At 37.4% G+C, this 25,627-nt stretch overlaps 1 protein-coding gene across 10 annotated transcripts; it reads left to right on the forward strand.

Annotated features, from left to right (window-relative positions):
• Positions 1 to 1,592: 1,592 nt before the first annotated feature.
• Positions 1,593 to 23,984, forward strand: LOC127384926 (uncharacterized). 10 transcript variants are annotated; one of them, XM_051620019.1, is made up of 13 exons: positions 2,273 to 2,400; positions 2,885 to 3,076; positions 3,281 to 3,357; positions 9,773 to 9,848; positions 13,430 to 13,561; positions 14,411 to 14,534; positions 16,603 to 16,663; positions 16,765 to 16,811; positions 17,256 to 17,331; positions 18,041 to 18,142; positions 18,685 to 19,599; positions 20,412 to 20,522; positions 21,659 to 23,984. In XM_051620019.1, the coding sequence occupies exons 3-13, from the start codon at positions 3,329 to 3,331 to the stop codon at positions 21,957 to 21,959; spliced, it is 1,974 nt and encodes a 657-aa protein (XP_051475979.1). In that variant the 5' UTR covers positions 2,273 to 2,400; positions 2,885 to 3,076; positions 3,281 to 3,328; the 3' UTR covers positions 21,960 to 23,984. The 10 variants fall into 10 exon arrangements, with proteins under 10 accessions (XP_051475977.1, XP_051475979.1, XP_051475980.1 ...); XM_051620020.1 differs by lacking the exon at positions 2,273 to 2,400 and adding an exon at positions 2,453 to 2,789; XM_051620022.1 differs by lacking the exons at positions 2,273 to 2,400; positions 2,885 to 3,076; positions 3,281 to 3,357 and adding exons at positions 3,364 to 3,480; positions 3,572 to 3,674; positions 12,664 to 12,889.
• Positions 23,985 to 25,627: the final 1,643 nt, after the last annotated feature.

A 25,627-nucleotide genomic window follows, 5' to 3' on the forward strand; every position in this document is an offset into this window, starting at 1 on the left:
CCCAACAACTATCCAACTAATTAAATGACACAATGCCAATTTGTCTAAAAACCACTATTTTACCCTTAGCAGATACAAATTCAATAACCTCTTCAGTACACTTCTTTTTTTTTGCAGTGCAGTCACAACACAACTCTTTCAATAGAAGCAGTTCAATGTGTTTTCCCACATAGCACTTTCCTCTAACAGCAGAGAAGACACCCCATGGCCCACTCCACTCTAGACTGAATGCTTCAGGGTGCTTGTGAGCCAACTGCTACAATATTGTGAAACAGTAGCACAGAAAGCCAAGTGATGAAATATCATGTAATAGCTGTCCTCATTTTCTCAGAATACACCACACAGGCATGTTCAGACAGCACTTCAGCATGAGAACGAACATCACTGCTTTCACAGAAAACTTGCTATATACCTAGTTGCTTGGTTATGCTAATAATGCCATTCTGAAGGCATGATCAGGAACTGAAGAATTGCTTTTCTGCACACATCAAATTGATTTAGGTTAGACTGGCCCTTCTGTATAGAGCTGCCAGTCTCTCAGCTTCAAACTGAGTTTTGGGGGATGGTGAGGGGTGTAGCTTTTTGTGTGAAAGAACATTGAGCTATTTCTATTCTCATATGTATCAAAAAGATTACTACCCTCTTTCTAACCTGAATGCTCAGCTCTACAGCAGTAACTTGAGACCTACTGCTCTCATTCCACTGATGTAGTGAAATCAGTCACTAAATATTTCTTACATGGATGTGGAAAAAGGCAGAAAGATTTCTAGCAAAAAAGAACACTTATGGAACTCACACATTTGCTGTATAACTTTCTAGTTCTTACTTTACAGTAGCATGAACAAAACACTAACATCTAGCAATGTTTTATGTTACTTCCCTTATTTATTTCAACTGATGAATTTTCATTTTGTTTATGATCAGGATCCATTTGTTTGAATTGTGTGCATTAAAGAAACAAGTAAGTTTTAACATGTATACTGAAAAAAGGAACACTGCTTCAGAGTACATTCAACTCAGCAGAGTAAACAGTAAGTTATACAAATGTTGCTTTGAAGTGTGCAAAAAAGATGAAGCAGTAAGACAGTAAGATATATTCAGGAGTTATAGTGCGTGTTTTTTTCTCCAGTACATTAACCTAAAAAACCCCACACAACTGCTGAGATCTGTAGTAATTAGCAATATTCTAAGTTTACTCTCTTGACAAACAGAAATAAAGTTGCTCTGACTCTCCAGAAGTGGCATAATAATTTCAGACTAAATTGCAGCTCTGTAATTAATCAGTAGGTTTATCAATGATGTAGTAAAGAACTTATCTGAATTTTAACACCAGCAACTTCTGTCTCATATAAATGCTGTTATAATTTCACAGCAGTTGTACATTAAGTTGTAAACAATTATGTAAGTTTTTCCTATGCTCCAAACACTTGGAGGAGTTTCAGAAACGACTTAAGCTCAACCTGAACATGAAAATTAAAACTAATACCGCAGATGGCACATCAAAGTAAGTGATGTAGCACTGGCTCACCGATTACCAGTCCTTCACCCCTCATCTGCCTTCCACTCTAAACAGGAGAGGCCGTGCCCTCTCATCTATCCACCTTCGGAACAGCAGGAGGCGAACACGACACCGCTGCAAGTCAGAAGCAGCTGGCACGGCCCAGGGCAGCAACCTGCGGGCAGACTGAGTCCGAAACAGGGAAGAAAACACCGTCAATAAGAATCGAAAATGGCCCGGAGCGCCGGAGCTGGCAGCATGGACGGGGATGTCTCTCGATGTAAGACAAGGCCAATACCGCCTTCCCGACCCCTCGCGCTCCTTGCGTTTCCCCCTCCGACTCCTCCGCAGCTCCCTGGGCTCCCGGCAGCGGCTCACGAGCCCGAGCGGCAGGGCTGCACCGGGCACAGGCCTGCACCGGGCACAGGGCCGCCCGTCTCTTTGCACCCCCCGCCAGCGCCCGGAGCGCGGGAGGGGCCGCGCAACCCGCCCCAGCCGCGGCGGCAGCAGCCGCACCGCAGCCCCCTCCGCCGCGCGCGCCGCTTCCCGCCCGGCCGAAGCGCCACCGAGACTCCTCCGCGCCAACGGCCGCTGCGCGTGCGCCCCAGCCCCGCCCCCCGGGCACGCACGCGCCCCGAGGCCGGCGCCGTCACCCCCGGTCTTCCTGCGCATGCGCAGAAACACACCCCCGCTCCCCTCGGTCCCATTGGCCGGCAGCTCCGTGCGCAGCTCGGAGCGTTCCCCGCCGCGCATGCGCCCCCGCCGCCCCGGCCCCGCTCCGGGAGAGCAGGCGCAGCCCCCCCTCCCGGGCAGGCGGCCGGGGCTGCGCAGCCGCAGCCGGGAGCTTTTTGGGAACGCTCTGTCTCGCAACAGCCTTCCTCTGCAAGGGAAATCCTGTCAGGGTACGGGCCGCCCGCAGCCCCCGTCCTCCCCGCCCCGCCGGCGCCCGGGCCTCTCCCTGTTACCGACTCCAGCTGCAGCCCGCGCCCTTCTCCGCACAGCCCACCCCCGCTCCGATAACCGCCTGCCCGCCCCCCGCAGCTGGGCCGCGACCTTCCCCCCCAGCCCCCGTCTCTTCTTCTCTTTTGCTCCCCCAGCGGCGCAGCCTCCCGCTCGGAGGCGGTCCTGCCCGGGGCTCGCTCCCTGTGGGGACATGCGGCTTTGGGGAGGGAGTCTCTCGCTAGCCTCAAGCGGCTCTGGAGCGGCGGGTGTGGGCCCTCCGCGGAGCAGGGAGCTCCCCTCGCCCCTCTCGTCCCTGCCCTAGTCCCACAGAGATCGGCGGGTGCTGACGGTGCGCAGGATCTAGCGGGATCAGACCCGTCTGGATTAGAGCGGGGCAGGTGATGGGTCCCTCCCTTGCTGAGGTGCCGGCCTCGCCTCTTGCAGCTGCCTGGAGCTTCTCCTCGTTGACACAAGAGTTCTACCTGTGGGAGCACAAGGGCAGAACAGACTGCTCCGAGTCACAGGAGAGGGACGAAAGGCACTGTCAGGAAGAGCTTCATCCCTGCAGCGCTGCTGCTAGAGTTAGAAACCTGCTGCCTCTCCTCTCTGTTTCTTTTGATCTCCTGGAGAGGAGAGGTGAGTTGTCTTTCCTTCTTGCTGTACTGTAGCCGTGGACAAAATAGGCTAGCTAGCAAGTTGCAGAACTTTTTCTGGACGGCTTCAAGCCCCAGCTGACTGCTTGGTTTATTTTACTTGAGAGCCAGCCCTGTGAAAGGGCCCGCTGATGGAGAAAGAGATCAGCACCGTGTTAACTGCGCGGTTCTCTCTCCTTTGCTGCAGTGCCCACTTTCACCGCTGTCTCCTGCTCTGCCTGCTCCTGCTTTCAGCATGGTAAAGAAGAATACTATCCCCGATGGGTAAGTATCCCTCACACTAAGCAAGAGGCAGGAGCGAGCACGGTCCTGCCTACAAAGAAGGGGCACTGACTGCCCCAGGCGGTTTCTTGCCACAAGCACCTTCACCACCTACAGCCAGGTAAGGTAGGTATCTTCTCCAAGACAGGAACAGTCTAGCCCTTCACCCCCAGGTGAGTATAATGCTCCAAACTGTCTGTGAACTCTTCTTCATCAGTGTGGAGAGCAGCCCGTCTTCTCGCCCCACATAAGACTATGTGACGCTGTTGGTTCGTGACAATCAGCCAAACACAGTCCCTTCTTAACTTCCTTAGACTCAGGTGTGTACTTACTGGGGAAATGGGAGAGTACTCCATCCTTCTGGCTACTCGGATGTTTGCTACCAGGAGTGGGAGAAGACCAGACGAGAAGGGAGCAGGTGGTTGCATACATGTGATTAATGAATATTTTCATCAATTCAGATTCAGAAAAATCCTGTATTTTTTTTTTAACAACAGGACAACAAAAATGTTGCATCGAAAAAAACCCAAACAAACCAAACCAAAAACATTACTCCCTACTTTTCCTCCGCTTGTGTTTGGAGCATCTTTCAGGCTACATGCATTTCTTTAAGTGTGGAAGAAGCAGTCGACTTGGCTTCTGGCTTCTATGACTGCAAACTAATATCTATGTGTCTTTCAAGGACAGAAACCACTGTGGAGTGGTTGGTTACAAAGTTAGTGTTACTATCTGACAAAGCTCATTATTTTGAAATGTCTTCAGCTTTTTCAGATACTTGTTTTTGATACTACTGACAAATCAGGCTAGATATCCACACCATGAGGTTTTTGGCAGTAAAGGAGTTTAAGGAATTGTCAGTCTCATTCAGCAGTATATTGATGTCATGCTTGTGCTAGCACAGAATGTTGTAGTTCTTCATGGTGAAGTAGATTAATACACCAGAGAAAAATAGCAGTGAACCCTGGAAGAGGACTTAAGGAAATTTTCTGGCCTCAGAAATAGTTGTTGGCAGAAGTCAGACTGTGTTACACTATAGCATAAGGAGCAGACCAGATAATGGTAGTGTGCTATGGAAGTACAAATTTAGTCACATGACAGGATTGTAATAGCAATAAATCTAACAGTAACTTTCATTTTTAATGATACTGCAAGAGAAGCAGAGTAGTAGATAAACCAAAGAAAGTCAAGCTACTCGTAGATACTTTTTAAGATTGTCTTTCTGTTACAGTCTCAGCTCTTTATGCAGTTCTCAACAGTTTTAATCCAAATTCCATTATGCTAATTAAAGCAATAAAATAAATGTTAGGTTTCAGTTCAGTTGTAAGTAGCTAGGAATAGTGCAACTAAACAAGAAATGGTGACTTTTTTTAACTAGTCAGCTAATTACTATCACCTTTTGCAATACTGGCTTCTGTTATCCCACTTGAAGCTGGAGGCTCCTATGCAAGCCCTGTTGATGATTCTCAGTTAGTTGGTCTTGGAGCTGATTGTTTTTTAAAAGTGCTTTTCTAAGTTTGTTGCTGTTTGGTTTTTAGTTTTCCTTGAACTGGGGCCATTTAACTTGTTGCTTCTGTTACAAAGCATATTGCTGCTATATCATTGGCTTAATCTAGATCACATATCTTGTTAACTTCTATTAGGATGCATTAAGCTAGTTTCTTTTCTGCTGTTTTACTGGATATCTCTGAAATGTTTAGATTACGGAAAAAGTCAATAAACCAATAAACTAGACTTAAAAACCTTTAACAGATTAGCTGACTAGTAGTATCAATAATAATTTTTTAATTTATATATTTAACTGGAAGCCATTCAAGCTTCATAGAAATTTCATAGGGAAAGGAGAATAATTTTTTTAGTTTGAATTTAACACATTTTCTCAACCAAGAAGTGATTGTTTTGTTTCGAATGACAAGCAAAATTCCGTTTATGTTTTAAGGTAATTGATGGTAGTTGGGAAGCGCTGAAGACAAAACAGGGAATTGGGAACTGCGAAAGCTAAGTGGTTGAATAATTGGGGAATTTATGTTTTGTTGACTGTCAGCTCTTGATCTGCATGTTGTCTTTGGATTGTTTAACTGTTTGAATACTTAGGAGAATCTGTAACTGAAAATGTGCCATGTATGCACAGTGTGTCACTTGTTATTTAAGTGGTGTTCTCTGTTAAGCACTTCTCTGTTTGAACATGCAAATTCTGGGGTTTTTATGGCTTTGGATAGTTTAGAGTTCAGAAAAAATTTGATTACCATGTTGGGCCCATGAAAGCCTATCAAACTTTAGAGTTTGATTTGCAGTTCCTTTTGCACACCTCTTGAGATTCTCAGGGAGGTTTGATCTGTGGGTTTGTTTTGTGGAAGGACCAGAAATATCACACATTTTAAGATGATTGTTTACTTTAATGTATACTGACCTAGACTGTCTGCAATTTAACAACCTTTGTGTTTGTACAAAAGTCCTTGGAGTTCAGTTTCTTCCTGGATATGTCATCTGACTGTTAAATTTGTGTTGGGAAGCAACAATTTTTCTCTGAATTCGTGTGATTTCATTTTAGATTCTTTTAACATCATCTTTCTAATGTGAATGTCATTGATTCTATGGCCAGATCTATTACCTCTGTGATGCAAATACCTAGATTTATTTCTAGGCATAGAAATAAATTTCATGTCTGTGTCTCAGTAAGATAGCACTGCCCATTTCAGAAAACTTCTGCCATCTTTTCAGGTATTTCATGTCTAGCTTGTTTTTCACTCAAGTCTCTGTTATCTTTTAGTCATTGGTACAAAAATGATGATGGTTCCAAGTCTTGTGATAACACTTTTGATTCCTGGCTTTCTTCCTTCTTAAGTTCAAGCAGGACGCAAATGATGTGTCAAAATTCTCATTCATACTTGTTAAAATGCTTATTTATATCTTTGCTCCTGTAACTCCTGTTTATGTGACCACCTGAAGCTAACTTGTCTTTGGTCCTTTCTGTCTTTATGTAGACTTCTTCAGCAGGAGTTTTACTTCTGTTAGTCCCCATTACCTACACTTCCCAACAATATTCCTTTACTGACAACAGAACAAATCTGAATTTATTTATTTCACCTATCCTTAATTTCAATCTGTTATTTTCAATTTGAGATAACTTTTAGTTCTGTAGTGGAATGCTGAGATGTCCTATTTAAATACTATTTTAAAGATAAAATGGAACACATACCCTTTATTTTTCCTGATAAAGAGTGTTCTTCTACTCACTTTCTGCCACACTGTCAGCAGCTTTTGATTTTTTTGCTGATTTTGCAGATATTTTTTTTTTCTGGGAGGATTAAAATGGCTTTAAAAACAGAATAAAACCCCAAGTTTATGAGGTCTGACAACAAGCTGTGTAGTCCTGGTGCATCCATCTGTCAATCCTTTAAACAGAAAAAAGGTTCAGAATTTTTACAAAGTCTTCATTACATTGCTAACTAAAGAAAATAATATTTTTAAGCTTTTTCCATTTTGGCTCATAATTGCCCATATTTATTATAATCATGGTAGATTTCCAAGAGAAAGCAGGTTTAAAAAGAGTTGAATGTCTAATTTATGGCGTCTTTTACGTTTTATTATTACATAAGGTATTTGGTCCTTTGTGATTAGGATATTTTACTTTTACCTTCCTTCAAAATGTTTGTAAAGATGTAAATGTGAGTATGGCTGGCTGTAAGATTAAATCCTACTTTTGTAAAGCATTTTGTACATTTTTATTGGTAGAGGTAGCACGAAAGAGTAATTGAACTAGATTGAAGAAAAAAATACTGTATTCTTGTTTGGTTTACCTCTGTGACAGCATTTACTGTGCTAGCTTCTATATCTCTAGGTTCAGCCTATTTCTAATTCTATTTGGAAGCAAAAGCAGGAAGAGTATTTCCTTGTTTAAATAAAGACATAATTTCCAGAGTTTATTTAAATTAGCAAGAAGCAGAAGCTTGTATTACGGTCATTGAATCATAGAATCATAGAATCCTAGGGGTTGGAAGGGACCTCGAAAGATCATCTAGTCCAACCCCCCCAATTGAGAATGTGCTCTTTTTGTTTCCCTCTATGCAACTAGCCTTAGCTAAGGGAGCACATGAAGTAGGAACCTATTTTTGCTGCCTTGTTGCAATGATAAGGTACAAAGTTCCTGCAGTAGTTTAGTATGTAGTAAAAGTTTTTACAGCAAACAGCACTCAGTGATTTAATCTCTAGTGTGCCCTTATACCTTCTCACCTTGTATTGGTCTTCTACATGACAGCTGTTTGCAACAGCCTTCCTAATGATGAGTTATTATTGCTCCTTTGTTATTTCATTTGTTATCCATTAAACTAAGCATCTGTATGTCTACAATGTGAGCCTCAATCTGTTCTTTAGCTCATGATGAAGACAAAAAACATGCTAGTGGTACAGATATTAAGGTAGTAGATTGTTACATTAGTTGTTAGTATTAATTTAGCTTCTGGTCACCATGTTATAAGTGTTTCTTTTGTGTCTTCCAGGAATCTATGAATGCTAGTGTTGTTATTTAAATACTATGACAAGTATAGTTATGGATATTTCATTGACAGTTTTGCCAGCCAACATCTAATTTTTATTATGGTCCCATATGGGAATCATGAGCAAAGCAAAATACTCAGTGCTAGAATAATTTACAATAGAGTATTTGGTTTATTTCATAAATTATGTGGGTTTATGGAAATCAAAAGGAACTCTGGAAGCTGTTGAATGCTCCCTTAAAGGGGGAGATTAATTTAAACATTAATTCAGAAAATTGTAAGTGAATGGGCACCAATGTTAAAGAATGTTATTTAAAAGTTTTGTATTTTAATACTTGAGGTACTAGCTGAAAATGCAAAGAGACCATGTAGATTTTAGGTCATCCAGCTGCATCTTCTGAGGTCATAGAGATAATTTGTTTTCACATGAGGAGAAGAAGAAGTAGTCCTAAATCATACAATCATAGAATGGTTTGGGTTGAAAGGGACCCTAAAGATCATTTAGTGAGTTACCTCTTTGAAGCTAAAATTGATCTGCTGAACAGTGTTTCCATTTCTGAAATGTGACATGTCAAGACTTTCTTGAGTGCAATGCAGAATCTGTGAATACCAGTTCTTTGTGGTTTTGGAATTACTAACTCTTTGAGCATCACAACAAATCTTCCTGTGAGTAGGTGATTTTTGCTAAGTGTTGGTATGATGGAATATTCGCTGTATTGATGAAAGTACCAAGAGCAAGTGCAGTCAAGTATGTTTAAGAAGCATATCACAAAGTAAACACGTATGCAAATCTAGAAGCTTTGTATTTTTTATGAAAGTAAACTTTGCATGTTATTGTCAATTAAATGATTGATACAAATGTATGACAACTTTTAAAAGGTGCTTAATTCAGCCAAGTGTAAAAAATTTCACCAACTATAATATAACAATACTTTTTTACCTGTTGAACCTTACTTTTCTGCTTTGCTTTATATTTGTGCTACTTGTTTGTAAATGCTGTCCTACTATTTTGAGGGGGGAAATTTTGTGGAAGTTGAAGGAAGGAAAAAACCAAACTGTTTTCAAATGTCCTGATGACACCTTGGAACTACTTAATGGAATAGTTGCAGATCTGGGGACATAGTTCTACTATATAACAGCAATCATGGACATTCTTTGTGGTAATGCTCTACAGAAAATAAATATTCATTTTATTATGGCTCCTGACTTCAAGCTTGCAAACGATAAAAATGTCTTTATTTAAGCTGTGTAGTGTGCTAGATAATCTTCTGCTCAGATCAGTGCTGTAGCAACATTTTGTTGAAATTCTTCCAGCATTTGCTGTTTCTTTTATCCCAAAGTAATGTTAATCTATTGATTTTATTCAAATATATAACAACATATTTTTATAGTTATTCTAAAAATATGTGAGTTTCTTGGTGAAACAGGCAGGTTTCTAATGGAAGATGGATTTTTACAAAGATTCTATTTACGTATCAGGATTTAATTAGCCTTTTTTTTAAAACTTGTGCACATCACTGATGATTGCATGCTTATTTGGTCAAGGAATTTTAGGAATTATTTGATCCTGCTTTTCGGAAATCTAAATCTGTAATGTGCTAGTAGCTGCATGGGCCATCATAGAAAAAAAATATAGCTGTCATATTTTTCTGCTTGGAGAAGTTTGAAATAACTGTTATATTGAACCAGTGTGAAATATAGCATCAGATTTGCTTGATATTTTTGAGATACTTCACATAGTTTGAAATAACTATTATAATTTTAAAGGAGAATAATTTTTATGTTCTTTGTTTTACCAAAGTTTTAATCCTAAGATACGATTTTTATATATGTATTTTTTAGCAGTTTTACATGAAGCTGAGGGTGTCTTGTGTTCTATCATGTAATTTGAAAATATTTAAAAATAAATATTTGTTTTATTACAGATGGCGGAGTTTGACACCTGTTGGACAGCCTATACCAGGAACTAGATTCATTGCATTCAAAGTACCTTTAAAAGGGGTATGTATAAAAAGTTACTAGAGACAGGCTCTATTAGATACAGTGCAAATGTAATGAAGAATAGCCTAGATACTAATCAAAACTTCAGCAAAGTTTTATGAAAAAAAAAAGGATTTTCTTTTAGAATTCAGATTTATCCCTTCCAGTCATCTAGCTGTAGCTTTTTTATGTCATACTCTGTTTTTCTTTTAAAATTTGTGTTTGATGTTAATCTTTATCTTCTAAAAATCATAAAATCTCTAACCAATCAGCACAATTCATCACTATTAAGTGACCTAAATTCAGTATATTATTTAACAGCATTTCATGATTTCATATTAAAGGGGTTATGATGTGAATAACAATCTAGGCAATGTAAGCCAAAATATAATTTTATGGAGATCAAGCACTAATTAAAGGATACCAGCCACTGCAGTACTTCTTAAATTATAGATTCAAATTACCAATTTCATAAGCAAAAAGTTTCAGCGATCTGGAGGAAAGCAGTATATTTTAAAAAAGAAGTTTTCATAGATTTATTGTAATAATGTGTTAATACTTCTTTTAGATTCTTACTAACATGGAGAGCCATCTTAATCTATTGAATACATTCTTTGTGACAATGCAAAATGTGGATGTTGTCTTTTTGAGACTGGCTTTTGGGTGGATTGACACATAGGGCAAATTTGGGCAAATAGGGCAGATTCTCCCTTCTATATAAACTAATGCAAGTGCTATATAAATTAACTCTTACAAGTGATTGCTTCAGATACAGAAGAAATGAAAGTTCCTACACTTTTGTAGTTCAGTGGCTAGACCTAACCTTAGCAGTTAAGAAAATTTATTCTGGGTAAACTTTTGTCTACAGATTGCACTCTAGTATTCATATACTAAAAAATCTGGTTATTTGGGTATGTTGGTGCCCATTATATTTTCAATTGCCATTTAGTTCACTTTTACCAGCAATGACTGAAGTGGAATTGCAGAGTTTGCTTTCTGCAACTGCTTTTACAACTTCAGTATGATGGTTTGGTTCCTTTGACACCAAGGATCTCATACTTGCCATTGATCTTGTTCTGCATGGTTTTAAAGGATAGTACAATGGCCATGTGTTTTTCTACCAAAGACAGCCAGCAGACAGATCTAGCAAAGAGTTTAAAATACAGTAGATTTATAATTAGCTTCTCTGCTGTGCAGGTATTTGAGAGAGGATTTTTTTGTATCATCAGGTCCTGTAATTCCACTTGATCTAGCACCAATTTTTTGCATAGATGCACTATTCTAGGCAGGATTTGTTCAGTGCATGTATTGCCAGTTCCCTGTTACTGTCACTCCGTATTTCAGAGAAAAATGCTTAATTGCAAACTTTACTCTGTAGCTCCAGTGATAGTCTGGAAGGAGCTCCACCAGAAATCGTTAAAAGGGCAGACATTCTCAGAGAACATGTATAACAATAGATCACAGGGAGGCACTCTGCCTCAGTGTGTTGCTCACCTCGAGTTCTACTGATCTCATTGGGGATCCCCATTCTATGAAGCTGTCTTTGAACTTGGTCAGATATAAAGTCTGGTACCCAAGAAAGCAAAATCTGTAACATTTCTGTCCCTTCAGTTTCTTCAGTCTCAAATATGCAAGATGCAGAAATGACAAGTCTGCCAGAGTCTGTGTGCTTGAAGCTTATGCAGTTTGTGACAGAATTCACATAAAATGCGTAACTGGCTGAACTGTCTTTGCAAACAAGGTGGAGCTCAGTAAATCTGTCTGGATATGCTAAAGACCTGATCGGTCATAGTCTTGTCAGAAGTACTATTATTAAATTGGTGGAACAGACTTCTTAAAATAAAGCAGTTTCCTTCTTTGCTACATATTAGAAAATTGTTGATTGGTAACATTGTCCTGGTTTGAGCCAGGATGAAGCCAATTTTCCTTTTACTGTGTTTTTTTTTCCCCTTCAGTAAGCTTTCTTGGTGAAACCATGACAGACATTCTCAGTATTTCAAAATTCAAGGGTTATTGCTTTAGCAGAAGATGGACTACTAGTAAAGGCTTTAAGGTCATGGGTTTACTTGAAAGGATTTTTCTGTCCTTCCTTCCAGATCATCATTGTAATGCTTACAGTAACATTGTAATCTAGTAAGGACTGGGCAGTTCTTTCCCACGCCATAGAAGGCTTCTAGAATTGATACAGATTTCTCATGTTCTCAGAGCCCAATTAAACACTGAAACTACTGAATACTCTGCAAGAGGTTTTCAGAAAATTCCAAACAGTCTTTCAAAACATAGTCTCGTAACACATTTCATTTTTTACTCAATCCAGTGATGCGTTTTGAGATACCACATTTTTTTAAGTTGTGCTCCACCTCAGTTTGGGTAACTGCACATAGTAAAAGAAAAAATTCTTTAACATCCTACCATAGATTTTTTGTAGATTCACTGTTGTCACATCAAAGTTAGTAAGTTCAGTTTCAGATTTTACTAAAAGTCACTGCTGAATAGCAGGGAGATAACTGACTCTTGTTCATTTTTGTTTGAACCTCAGCAACCTCCACTGTTTTTTCAACAGTGCAACAGTATCTGAAATACATAGGACTGAATTCTTCTATATGCTTACTACCCTACTGTTTTTAGCTCAAGCTTTCTAATCACATGCAAGCTTTGATAGGACTATCCTGCTCTTTATTCTTTAATGTGGTTTCCTGTCTGTTTTCAGACCCAAGATAAATTCTTGCTAACATCATAGATTATAATCCGTACAGTCAAAAGAAGGAATGGTTAGTTACCCTACAGCATCTGTGGTTCTAAGAGGTATCTGGTCTGTGGCTGCCTTCCTTTCCAGTAGTTCTGAGTCCACTCTGCTTGAATTTCTTGTTGACAAAGGAACTGAGAGGTGGCTGAGGCTGCTGCATCTTTTGCCACTGTATTTGTTGGTTGTGGCTGAGCCTATGTCAGAAGGCTCTCACAATGGACAAGCACACAATTCAGAGAAAATCCAGTCTTGCGTGTATGAGGCATTTTCATACCTAGAGTGAAGAACACGTTTCAAAACACACAGCTACAATAGGGTGAGTAAACATTTTTCCCACTGTTTCTGTCAAATGAATTAATTGCCCACCAACATGCAGCTTTCTTAGTCACCATACTTTAGTCTTATTTAATATTTTCCAGTGCAAAATGGCATGCTAGTACACTCTGCCAAGAGATGAACCAGGGATAAAATGTCTGCATAACATCTGTGGGTAGAAAGTCAAAGCCTTTAGAAGAAATGAACTCTTGTATCACAGCTTCTAATGTTTTATGTGAAATATGTTGTTAATTTTGTGTTACTGTGCAGAACTAAGTATGTATGTCAGAAAGGGGGTTATGTTTTACATTTTGCTGATGTTTAGTTACTTAAAAATCAGCATATACATGCTTTGTTTTGCAGGATTGTTGTGTCTATTAAATGAGTGCTTATTTTAATAATGTAATATATAGCTATGGTTCTGATAATTTAAACTTTCCCATTTGAATACTGATGTTTCCTAATCCTAATTAAAACAGCTGAATATTACAAATGTCACATTACTAGAACTTAAAATCTTTCTTCTCCATTTTTATTGTAGGCAATTAACCAGAGGCTTACCCCAACCCAGAAATTTACCCCAAAAGACTTAATTGCTGCAATGAAAGCCCTCAATGTGGAGCTTGGATTAATTATTGATTTAACATACACCACACGATACTATGAAGTTAAGGTAATATCTAACAAAATGCATTAGTTACTGCAGCCTTTGTTCTAAATTATTTATGCATTTGCTTACCTTGAATTGGAATAGACAAGTGCATCTAGGTTTATTTTGTGTCTCCAATAGAAACTAAATGCTTTATCACAGAGGAGATAACTTTTTCCAGCTAGTTGCATTTGTGGTTTATTTATGTTATGGTAACTCAGAGTAATGGATGCAGACTTCAGTGCCAGACACTATAGAAAAGATTCAGAAGACTTAACAGTCTGTGCCCTGAAGACATTTTCATTTATTCCTAGGGTCTTTTTTTCTGATCCTTAGTGGAATCCACTAATAAAAGTGTACACTTTAAAAATGCTTTATTAATTTAAATTTTTTTACCAGTATGGTCCCAACAATTGTGATTAATCCGCCTCATGTTGAAAAGGTGAATAAACAGCAGTGTTAGAACTGAATGCTAATCTTTGAGTAGACATGGCCTGTAAGCATTATGGGGGTGAGTGTGTGTGTGTGTGTGTGTGTGTGTATATATATATATATGATTGTGGGTGGGAGGGACAAGTATTGCTAGTAATTGTAAAATGTGTTAGAATGGAATTAAAAGAATCTGTTCTCTTTAGTTGTTGTGCTGCCTTATTAGCAGGGATAAACAAGTCTTCTGTTGAAACTGTTCTTTGTTTGAGATCAGGTCCTTAAAGTGGAAATATAAATAGTAGTTTCTGAAAGTGTCCCTCCATAGAAATGTATCAGGATTTTTCTCAGTTTCTACTCAGGATTTGAACTACAGTTTTACTTTGGTATTGTTGGATATTTGATTCAAGACTTCAATAATTTCTTTTTTTTTTCCCTTGTTGCTAGGATTTACCTAAAAGTGTGCAGTATAAGAAACTTTATACTGTTGGACTTGAAGTCCCTGATAATGCTACTATCCTACAGTTCAAAAAATGGGTCAGAAAATTCTTATGGGAAAATGCAGGAAATGGTAAATATCAGCATCTTATACTGTAAAAACCAAAATATTTCAGTGCTAACTATATCATTTACTTATTTCAATAGATATTTAAGACAACAGGAATCTCAGACTTTCCACTGTACTTTCCACTTTATAGTAATAATAAGATACATTATGTGAAGCACTACATATCTTTTTTGCATTCAGAACATGTCTTTTTCAAAAATGACTACTAACATAAATGCCCTTCCCAGTAGTATTATATTTGCATTATGTGTCAAAGCAACTGCAACAAGGTTTTCATCTGTCTGACCGAAGTTGTCTACCATCAGCTTACTGTTGTAGCTGCCAGCCCTTTGTGGATGTTCTTAATTGGCACAGGGTTTCTCTGATGGCACTGGGCACTGATACATGAGAGCAATCTACGTCTATTTATTCTGACATAGCAGGTTTTTTATTTATGAGTCCACTATTGCACTCACATCCTAGCAGTTCTTAAAAATCATATTACAGTGTCAGTGTTTCCACAGTGTGGATCTGCTGCTGTTTTAATATTTATGCAGTAGTAGAGTTGTTGCTGAGATGGTATAAGGCAGAAATAAATTTGCCTGTATTTTGTCACAGCCTGTTTGCAGCTTTTACCTTCTCACTTTTTTTAGGAGTGGTTCTTTACAGGCAGATTTTAACCATCTATCCAGTATTGGAGAACCGCTCTTTCAAGCCTTTTCGTGCTATTTGCTATGGTTGCTTTGGTATTTTCTGTGATGAAGTACAGATATTAATTACCCAAGTTCGCACAGTTTTTGCTGTAGAGTGTAACTGTTGTTTTGCTGTGGATGGGCAGCTCTGTTTTGTGAAAGAGCTCTGACCTAAATCTCAGGTATAAGAACCTGAATTAGAAGTGCTGGGAAAATTAAAAGGTATAAGAAGCCTTTGTCCTCGGTTAGGAATTTACCGTGCAAGTCCTTCCTTTGCTGTCTTTTGGCTTAGGGAAATTGCTTGGAAATTATTAGTTTTCTTCTGGTTTCGATCTAGTGGTTTTTCATGTGACAAAGAATAGTCTGTATTTGAATCTAATAATTTCTGGTTCTCAGAACTGAGAGAATGAATTCCTAATTTGTAACTAGATTAAGATCTGCAGTTCCAGCTAGTAAGACCCTTTTGCCAGGGTTTATGCAACTTTAGAGTTGGGAGAACTTTCTTTTTTTATATTAACTTACTCATCATAACTTGTTCTCTCTTTAGATTACTCCTAAAATTTCTCAAGTTTGTTCTTACATAAAATTTTTTGAGAATTTGGAGTTCTTCAGTGTCTGAATTGTTAGGACTGTCTTTGAAACTTCGATAATTTTTTTAATGAGATAAAATAACTTTACCACAGAGCAGGACAGTCATGTTGCCATCTAAGTTTCTGTTGGAAATACCTCATTTGAAACCTCTAATAATAGTAATTATTCTGCTTTGTAGCCTTTAGCTGATTAGTATAACTTTTCCAAAAAAGACAAGATTTCTTTAGAGATTACTGGTTCCCACAGAGTGCCTTTTTTCTCATGCATTAACCTAAATTCCTCATCTCTATGATTCATCCAAGTAATGATCCATATTTTTAGTTCAGTTAAATTAATTCTTGTAGTAATGTACTTCATATTCCTAGACAGTAGGGGCATTGTGCTTGTTTTCTCCTTTTTGTAAGTTTTACTAGAATCTGTAAGTCAAATAGCTCAATTTTACATTTGCTTGTTTGGATTTGCTTTCAAAACAGAATTTAATTATTTTCCTCCCGTTCATGCAGTTGTGGCTGAGTCCAGCTGCTTTACCTGTCATCAATCCTCTTCCTTTTTTCCTACATTCTGCAGACTTAATCTTAGTTTTTACTGGTTTCGAAGTAGTGAGCAAACTGCTGGTAGAGATTCAACAAGTGGAGGACAAAGTCTGGATATGGTTGTTCTTTTAAAGGCATGACTATAATTTTGTAAATAGCAAGCATTATTTATCATTACTTTGCTAGAAAAGTACAGCCTTTTTTTTTTTGACTTCCACTGTTTTTTAGTAATTTCACTTTCTGAACTATTAAAGACTGTGTTTTGCTTTTTGATAGAGAAACTCATCGGCGTTCACTGTACTAATGGAATTAACAGAACTGGCTACCTTATATGTAGGTAAGGGTTTCATAAAACCAGAAATCATTGTTCACAAGATAGTGTCCTTGTATTAATCTGTAATCTCTTTGGATCAATAATCTAAGAATATTTTTCTTCAGGTACCTTATAGATGTTGAAGGCTGGGATCCAGAGGCAGCAATCCAAGGTATTTATACAGTTGGAACTGAGGCACATGTCAGGTTGGAATTTACAATTACTATAATTGTATTCACAAATACTACAGTTCTATTTTAGTATTCTTGGAGTTATTTCTCATGCTGAATCCCATAGATTATTTCCTCTGTCTGTTGATTCTATTCCAAGCAAGGCTTGAGCATTAGCAGATTGACAGTATAGATGGAGTATGTTTCAGCTGCTTAAAATCTTTTATTTTCCTTTTGCTTTGAAGGGTTTTCAGTCATGGTTGCTAGGACTACTAGTTTCAGGTGTTAAAAAAAAATGCTGCACTGATGCCAGCTTGCTGAAGTATTTAATATCAAGTTAGAATTTTTTCAAATTCAGGATCTCACAGTGAATAGAATCTTGCCTTTATATTTTTTGTGGCTCAGTGAGAGCACAATTCATTAGACTTGTATCTTTTTTGCTTTAGCTTTTGGTGATGCTAGAGGTCATTGCATGGATGGTCTTGTGTATCTCACAGATCTCAGAACACAACCAATGAGAAGGTAAACAAAAGCTTTTAGTTGTATGGTTAAGATTGTCAAGTATGTCTACCGCTACTTTGAAAGGTTTGCTTCCAGTCAAAAGCCAAAATTAAATCTCCTCTTAAATCTTTAATATGCAGCTACACAAATATTGCAAGTTGTCTGATGTGAGTAACATGAAGTGCAGTGTACTGCCTTCATTCATCTTTAATTTGTACGGTTCCAAAGAGGTTTTTAGTCTGACAACTACCATTGAACTTTGGTGTGGTTTTATCATACTGTGACAAGTGGATTGAGTCTCTATTCTCTCATTATAAGCTGAAAGGAGCCACTGCAAAGATTTCTTTATAAGCTCTGTGATCTGCCTTCTGTTGTTGGCATTACAGAGCCAGATATTTGGGGAAAAAAAAAAAAAAAAAAGTACAACAGTTTTAGGAATAAAAAAGTATGGGAAAAACTACCCAGAGTGGAAGATTGTTCTCTGCTCCTCTGTTCATAGTAGCTCTATCCCTGGAGTGTAAAAATTCTATGCTTATCATATTCAACTAAGAATAGCTAACCTTTACATCATTAAAATTTGCTAAGTTACAAATGTCTGTAAATTTAACTTCACATAAAAAAATTTCTGTCATCCTAAACTGAAGAATTTTATGTTGTGGTTTTTTTTCCTCTCTCAATGGTACGTTTTAAAAAAGGAACCTTATGTGAGATGTTTTTTTATTCTTCTTAGTAACCTTGGAATGGATGTATGGGATTCAGATGAAGATACTGTTCCCCCACCACATGCAATGGAAGGACCTGTAGAGCGGTTCACAAATGAAGATTTTCAGGGGTAACAGGCTAAAACATGGAATTAAAGCCAAACAAAACCCACGCACTGGGAAAGATATTTGTTTCTTTTTAAAAATATGATAGATACTGTAATTTAAAGGAGATTTTATTAATATAATCTACTCATGCAAAATACATTTACAGAATTGGACAAAACAGTGAAAAGTTAAGGGAAAGAAAGGGAATATGTGCTTTTAGAAGTCTGTAAGTAATGAGTTCACTTGGAAGAAGTTAGGTTTACTTTGCCTGTCTTTTATTATTCTACAGTAATCTGCAATTATTTTAAATTAATTTGGAATCACAGGTTTTCCCTGTTTAGCAAGCATCGTAGAACTACAACTGTGTGTTTGTCACAACTTATAGTATGACTTTAAAAGTTTTAGAATCTTCCTTCCAGTTAAGATCTTAGTGCTTTCATACCTATATATTTTACTTGCAATATATTTCCTACCAATTCTTAGTGAAAAACCCCACTTTTTTCCATTAATTACTTGTAGCACTTAAAAATATGATGTTCTGTTAAAGATAAAAACTTTTTTACAGGTCTGGGAAAAGATTAAAGATTTATGATGACCCCTCTCACAATGATGTACAAGGACAGATACAGTCGAGAGATTTTGATTTCATTAATAAGGGACCTGGACAAAGACGAAGACCATTTCCTGACCATCAGACTCAGGATGATTTAAGAGCACCAATGCAGATGAAAAATTGGGACTATAATAGAGGACCTGGACAGAGGCAAAGACCTTTTCCTGATCACCAGTTTTATAATTATCAAGAAGACATGCAGCTGAAGGACCTAGACTTCAGTAACAAGGGACCTGGGCAAAGGTTGAGACCTTTTCATGGACACCAGTTTCGTGATGATTTACAGGCAGAGAGACCATCGAGAGACATTGAATTTAAGAGAGGCCGTGGACAAAGGCAGAGATCTTTTCCTGACCATCCATCTCATGGTGATTTGCAGGAAGACAGGCAGTTGAAGGATTTTGATTTTAGTAACAGGGGCTGTGGCCAGAGACGAAGACCATTCCATGACCACCAATCTCATGATGAATTTCATACTCAGATGCAGTTGAAAGGATTAGATTGTGTCAGCAAAGGTCCCGGGCAAAGACTAAGATCTTTCCATGACTGTCAGTCACATGATGATTTACAGACACCAGTGGGAGATTTTGAATTTGCTAACAGGGGACATGGCCAGAGGTTGAGACCTTTTAATGATCACCAGCCTCACAATGAATTACCAACAGATAGACAACTAAAAGATTATGATAATAAAGGTCCTGGACAAAGGCACAGACCTTTTAATGACCATCAGCCTTATGATGACTTACAGGAACACACTCAGTTAAAAGATTTTAATTATGTTAATAAAGGACGTGGACAAAGGCCAAGACCTTTTAATGATCATTCGGGTCACAATGACTTGCAACATGAATGGTGTTCAGACAGGTAAAGTATCCTTGAGCTATTAAGATCAGAATTGGAGAATAAAAGTGTAAACCTTATCACTTTTATTTTAAATTTCAGAGTTATTTATTTTTAAAAATAAAATAATTTGAAATCAGTTAATCGCACTTGTAAAATAATATATAAATTTTCAGTTAATTTTTTATTTTGACTTATGGAAGGGTTTGATGTAAGCTGGAGTGCTGCAGCTTTGAAAGCTAATTATTTATAAATTGGAAGGTTGTTGTTCTTCAATTTAAAGCTTGTATGTTTCCTTTACCTTTTTAGAGTCAGCTTGAAACGAAGGTCTATCCTCCTTTGTTTTGTATAGAAACATTTAAAAAGCAATCCTCAAGATGGAGGAGGATATGAAACTGTATTTATACCCTCAGCCAGAGATAAACAGCAATACTATTAGGAAGTTTGACTTGCATTTGTTGATTTCATGAGTTAATAATTTGCTAGAAATCCCTTTGCTTCTAAGCTTGCATCATATTGTCCCAAATACAGATGTCACTTATTTGTAAACCTATTGGACTCTTGACATAATATTTCAAAATATTTAAAATATTTTGAACGTATTTCAGGTATTTTTTTGGCTAGTAAAGTTCAGTTTAATCTTTTCCATTGTACAGCTGAAACAGAATATTCTATCATTACAATGAAGCATGCCATTTTGAGGGGTTAAATTAATATAATTCTTAAAATTTTAAGTAAATGTAAAAAGATGTTTATCTCATTTGATAAACATATTTTTCAAAAGCTTACAGCCATTTGTACTCTTCTTAACATGCAATTCTTTTGGTTATTTGCAGAAATCAATCTTTTTCTTCCCATGAAAATGTACCAGAACCTCATTTCTCTTCATCTCCTTCAGTTCACAGAGATTATGGGTCTGATAATGACGACTTTAACAGAAGCTATAGGTAAATATCAGATTTCATGTGGTGTTTCCTGACTTACATTTATACTGTTACTCCCTCAATTTCCCAGGTGAAAAAGAAAATGAACTGTACAATGTAAAAATTTGTTAATATTTTTTCTTAAAGCTTAAACTGTTGAATCTGAACACTAAGCAAATAATATGACTAATTTGTGATCCATCTGTATTGAGTTTGAGTGTGATTATGAAATTGCTTTAGAATCCCTACTTTAAGTCAGTTCAAGCTAACAAACTACAACATACAAAAAGGTATGGTCAGTCAGCAATCAAGTAAAATACCAATGCTGTATTTAGTGTTTAACTGCTGTCTGCAACAAGCTAACGAGTTTCACAGTGAGGGATAGTCAGACACTGAAACAAGTTGCCCTGAGCATCTGTGAAATCCCCATCCTCTGAGATACTTGGAAGTCAGCTGGATGTGGCCATGCACAAATTCATCTGATTAGACCTACTTTGAGCAGCCCTAGATACTTCTAGAGATCCTTTCCAGTCTAAATTAATCTATGGTTCAGTGAAGGAGAAGATTTCAAAATTACGAAGATTGTTCCAAATGGGTTTTATATAATACTTATTTAAACAGTAAGTAAGGTAGTTGAGAGTAAAGAGGGTCCAGAACAAAACCTGTATCAGATACGCATTTTTAGAGCCTTCAGTATGTATTTTTTAGGAGAGTGATTCTTCTAATTCAGAAGAATTAATAATTAAAATATTTGGGGATATAAATCCAAAGTGTATTATTGCCTGTTGAGATTATGTACTAGAGAGCTACTATAACATATTATTCACAAAGATGAAAATGTGATCTTAGGAACAAAAATGGCCCCTAGGTAAAGAAACTCTCAGTAAACAGGCAATTTTAATTAGAAACAGCATTTGAAACAAAACATCTCCGAGTAGAACTACTTACTATGAAGAGCTGAAATTTTAATCACTATCATTGAAAAAAATCATATAAGTTACATGACATCCAATAGTGAGAATTTTAATTCTAGAGGGTAAAAACAAGTATCTGAATTGTTCTTTTAAGGTTACACAAGTTTAATTTCTAATGGTAGCCACCAACAATAAACAAACTTCTATTTCTAAAGATTTCACTGCTTATATTTGTTCTTCTTACAGTAATCCTGAAGACAATAGGAGAATGCATCCCTCAGATGAATTCAATAGAGGAAAAAACAGATTTGCACCATATTCTTCACGAACAATGCATCCATCTTCATCTCTACACCATGAAGATAGTTCAATAAACTATGAAAGAAAAACTTTTCAAGGTGAAACTACCAGAGAGATGGAACATAGTAAAAGATTACCAGTTGTAACAGTTGATTACAATTATGGTCTGCCATTAGGTTATGGACCTGAAGATGAAGGGAGAACACATTATGAATTACCTGCAAGAGATCAGTACAACTGGAACTGACTGAAAAGTACAGCGTTTGCTCAGCTTAGACTTACTCTTACCCATTTTACTTTGTTTGTGGAGCATTTTATTTTTTTTAACAAATAAGCAAAACGCAAATTTCAGTAGTAGAGAACTGGTCTCTGTTGTTAGATTAGCTTCTACTGATGTTTGGTTCTTTAAAATTATGAGAATATATTTGTTAAGTGTAGTTGGAGACAGTGTCTCAGTACACACGGAGATAAAGTGGTCTTTCCTTTTAGTGTAATTTCCTTTTAGTGTACCTTAAAACAACTTTCTGAGTGATTGTAGTGGTGTCTTTCATTTTACATTTCTTTAAATTTTTGTAATTTCTGGATGCAAAAGTTACAAAATACTGCACTATTATGTAGATTAGCATTGAGACTATAAAAAAAAAATACTGTGAGACCAAAGAAGCAAAGTTATGTACACTTTATCCTTGAAAACAGCTGTTTAAGTTATTACTAACAGTCTCTGCAGCATTGCAGTTTACTTCCAGTTTTTCTGTATCATCAACAGAACTGACCTAGTTTGCATTCTTTTTCGTAGCAGAATTTTCCCAGGTTGCTAAGAACATAGAAACAAATGGAGTTTAAATACTCTAAATGTCAAACTTGATTTTCAATAATCTGAATATCCCATCCTGATTGTGTATTTTTTCCAGATCCCGTAGGTTATATATGTTTCAGAATAGCCCAGTGCCGGTAAATGTCACAATTTTCTCAGCAATACGTCCAGAGGAGGTAGCTCCCGTATTATCAGCTCACCTGTCCCAACTGGCTAGCATCACTAGTGCCTTTATAGTTCCACCTCCTTGTTTGTCCTACTCTCTTTCTACTTGTTTCTTTTTACAGCACAGCAGAATAATGTTAATTGCAATAGGAGAATAACCTCTTCAGGTAAGTTACTTTTAAGAGTCATGTATTGGATTGGTCTCCTCTAAACTGTCACTTCAGTGGGTCTCAAGAGGTAGTTCAACAAATGGTAACTAGCACCAACAGCTCCTACTGTGGATAAACAAAGTACATGGGATGGCAAACCGTATTAGTGTAATAACTTGAGTATACTAAAAAAAAGACATTTTTCATTATTATTGTATTTTTATAAATTAATATTTTAAAAGGCATTACAGTGAATGAAGATCAAGCTAGACCGTTATATTAAACTAAATAATTAAAATGAATGCTAGATACTTAAATCATGCAATTAAGAAAGTGCCTCAAAGCATCATAGCAGTAAAGCATAAAGAAAGAGGGCATAGGTATGCATTAGAAAACTGGGGGGGCGAGGGGGGCAAAAGTGCTAATAGCCAGAACCTGAAGAGCTTTTTTGCCTTTTAACTAACAGCATAAACCCCAGATTTATGAGTTCATGGTTCTATGGCTACTAAATAAGGAATAGATTTGAAAAGTATGGCGCATCTGGCAACTCCTGTTATTTTGTAACACCTGCAAAAAGTTCTTAAAATCAAAGGATTGTGTGAACATAAATTCAAACTGCAAGTGCTTCATTGCCTTTACAACTGGTAGAACAACTCTGGCTTTGTTCATTGTACAAATTAAACAGTTTTCTCATTTTCACAGCAGCTAGTCAGTTGTATTTCCCATTAAATCTCTGATTGTGAACCTCATACATGTGGTCTCGGGAATGAAGCTCTATATATAAACCAGTTGTAGAACTGAGCACTAACTGTTAAGAAAAGGCACTTGTTCCTTTGCTTGCCCTCTTTTTTCTTTTTTTTTTTTCTTTTTTTTTTCTTTTTTCTTAATAAATGTGGCATAGGCTGAGAATCTTATTCTAGGCTTCTTTATTTGGAGGTGAGGAAGATCTGCAACTTAGGCTACTACATTGCCTTTAAAAACAAAACAAAACAAAAAACAAACCACAAAACCAACACCCTTCCTGGTATTCTCCAGTAGGGAGTAAATAATTGGGGACTGGTGTTACAAGAATGTGGGGGGCGTGGAGTTTACACTATGTGTGCAGTATTCATCAAGGGAATAAAGAGCAAACATCTGCCCTTCATATTTTTGTCTTTGGGTTTGAATTGTGGTTTTTAGGATTGAAGTGACCCTGCAGTCAATCCTTTGTTACTTCAGACCAGGAGTGCTAGGACTCTTGGGTAGGTGAAAATCTTGTGTATTGGTAAGGTTAGTGTGAAGAGGAATGTAGCATAAGGAGTTAGGATCAGCATTACCTGTTAACGGTCCTTGCTCGGTTCTTGCAGGACCCTTTGAGGGTTTAGATACAAACAGTCACATAGTATAATTCCTGTTATCTGACAAAATTAACATGACTTTTTAAACTGTTGGATTCCTCTTTTCAAGCAAAATTAATAGACATGATGTTTCCACACATGGCTTTGAGATGACTATATGAAAATAGTCAAAGCTGGGTTTGTAAATTTTAATTTTTTTTAGAATTTAGGATAGAGTTTTGTGCCCTATTTTTGCTAATGGAATTAGGCAGGGCAAAGCCGACATAATGCATTATAAATGGCTACTGACATTCGTTTCACATTCCACAGCTGAGTCATCACTGCATATTTGCATCTGTAGTATTCAATTACTAATTGATCCACATGGTGGAGAATTAAATGAAATAAAATACTTGTTGTTTTTTTAACCAAATACTGGATTACAGTGGCACTAAAAAAAAAAAAATCAACACACAAAACCTACACTTTTTCTCTTATTTAACAGTTCTACAAAAATGTCATAAAATCTTTCTTGCCTCTTTTGTGTATGTTCTCAGCAAACCTAGAAGTATCTGTTGTTCTGTCACAGAGGAATAACAAGCAAGACTTGGGTGGACAGTGTTGGTTTCCCACTGCCCTGAGTGTGAAATCTTGAAGAAAAACACAAAGATACAGAAAATGCAGCATAAAATTATTTGAAAGAGTTATAAGAGTTTTAATAGATGTTGGACCCTGAACTCAGAGAAAACTTATTTTTCTGTTGCTGTGCTGAAGTCATGATTTAATTGAAGTCCTCATTTTTATTGCCTGGTGAAGCCATGGGGCCAGATGACCCTGGGATATGATCATCCTGAGTTAGGCAATGCTTGGGTGGTTCCTGGAAAGTGCTGGGAGAAAGTTCATATGGGTTCTGTGCAGAAGGCTGATTCCCAAGAAAGGCTAGGGAAAGAGAGTTAAGCTCTAGCAGAAAACCACAACACAAGCATTAATCTATATAGACTCACAAATTGGTTTTGGTTGGAAAGGACCTTAAAGATAATCTAGATCCAACTCCCCTGCATGGGCAGGGATACCTCCCCCTAGATAGGTTGTTCCAAGTACCATCCAGCCTGTCCTGTAGAAATCTGCATTACATGTACAGCTAGTTTAGTTTTACTTCTGAAGAATAAAAGTTACCTAAAAAGAGGCTAAAAAGTTTCGCATGATACTGTTTTTCTCTCAGCTAGGGCAAAAGGTAAATGACAAATGAGCCCCAAGAACAATTAAAATCTTTTCCAGTTTACATCTAAACTAACAGCTAGCAAGCTGCAGGCTTTTTTTCATATGCAAAAGTGGTCAGTGATGTGTTGCAATTTAAATTTGGAGTGCACTGCTACAACTGGTGTGCCAGGACCAGCAGTTAAATGACCTGAGCACTAGCTTCTGAGTATCAACTCCTACTCTTGTCTCACATGAGGCAACCAGAAATGCA

Source organism: Apus apus, chromosome 4 (genome assembly GCF_020740795.1).
Source record: "Apus apus isolate bApuApu2 chromosome 4, bApuApu2.pri.cur, whole genome shotgun sequence".
In the NCBI taxonomy this organism is placed as follows: Eukaryota; Metazoa; Chordata; class Aves; order Apodiformes; family Apodidae; genus Apus; species Apus apus.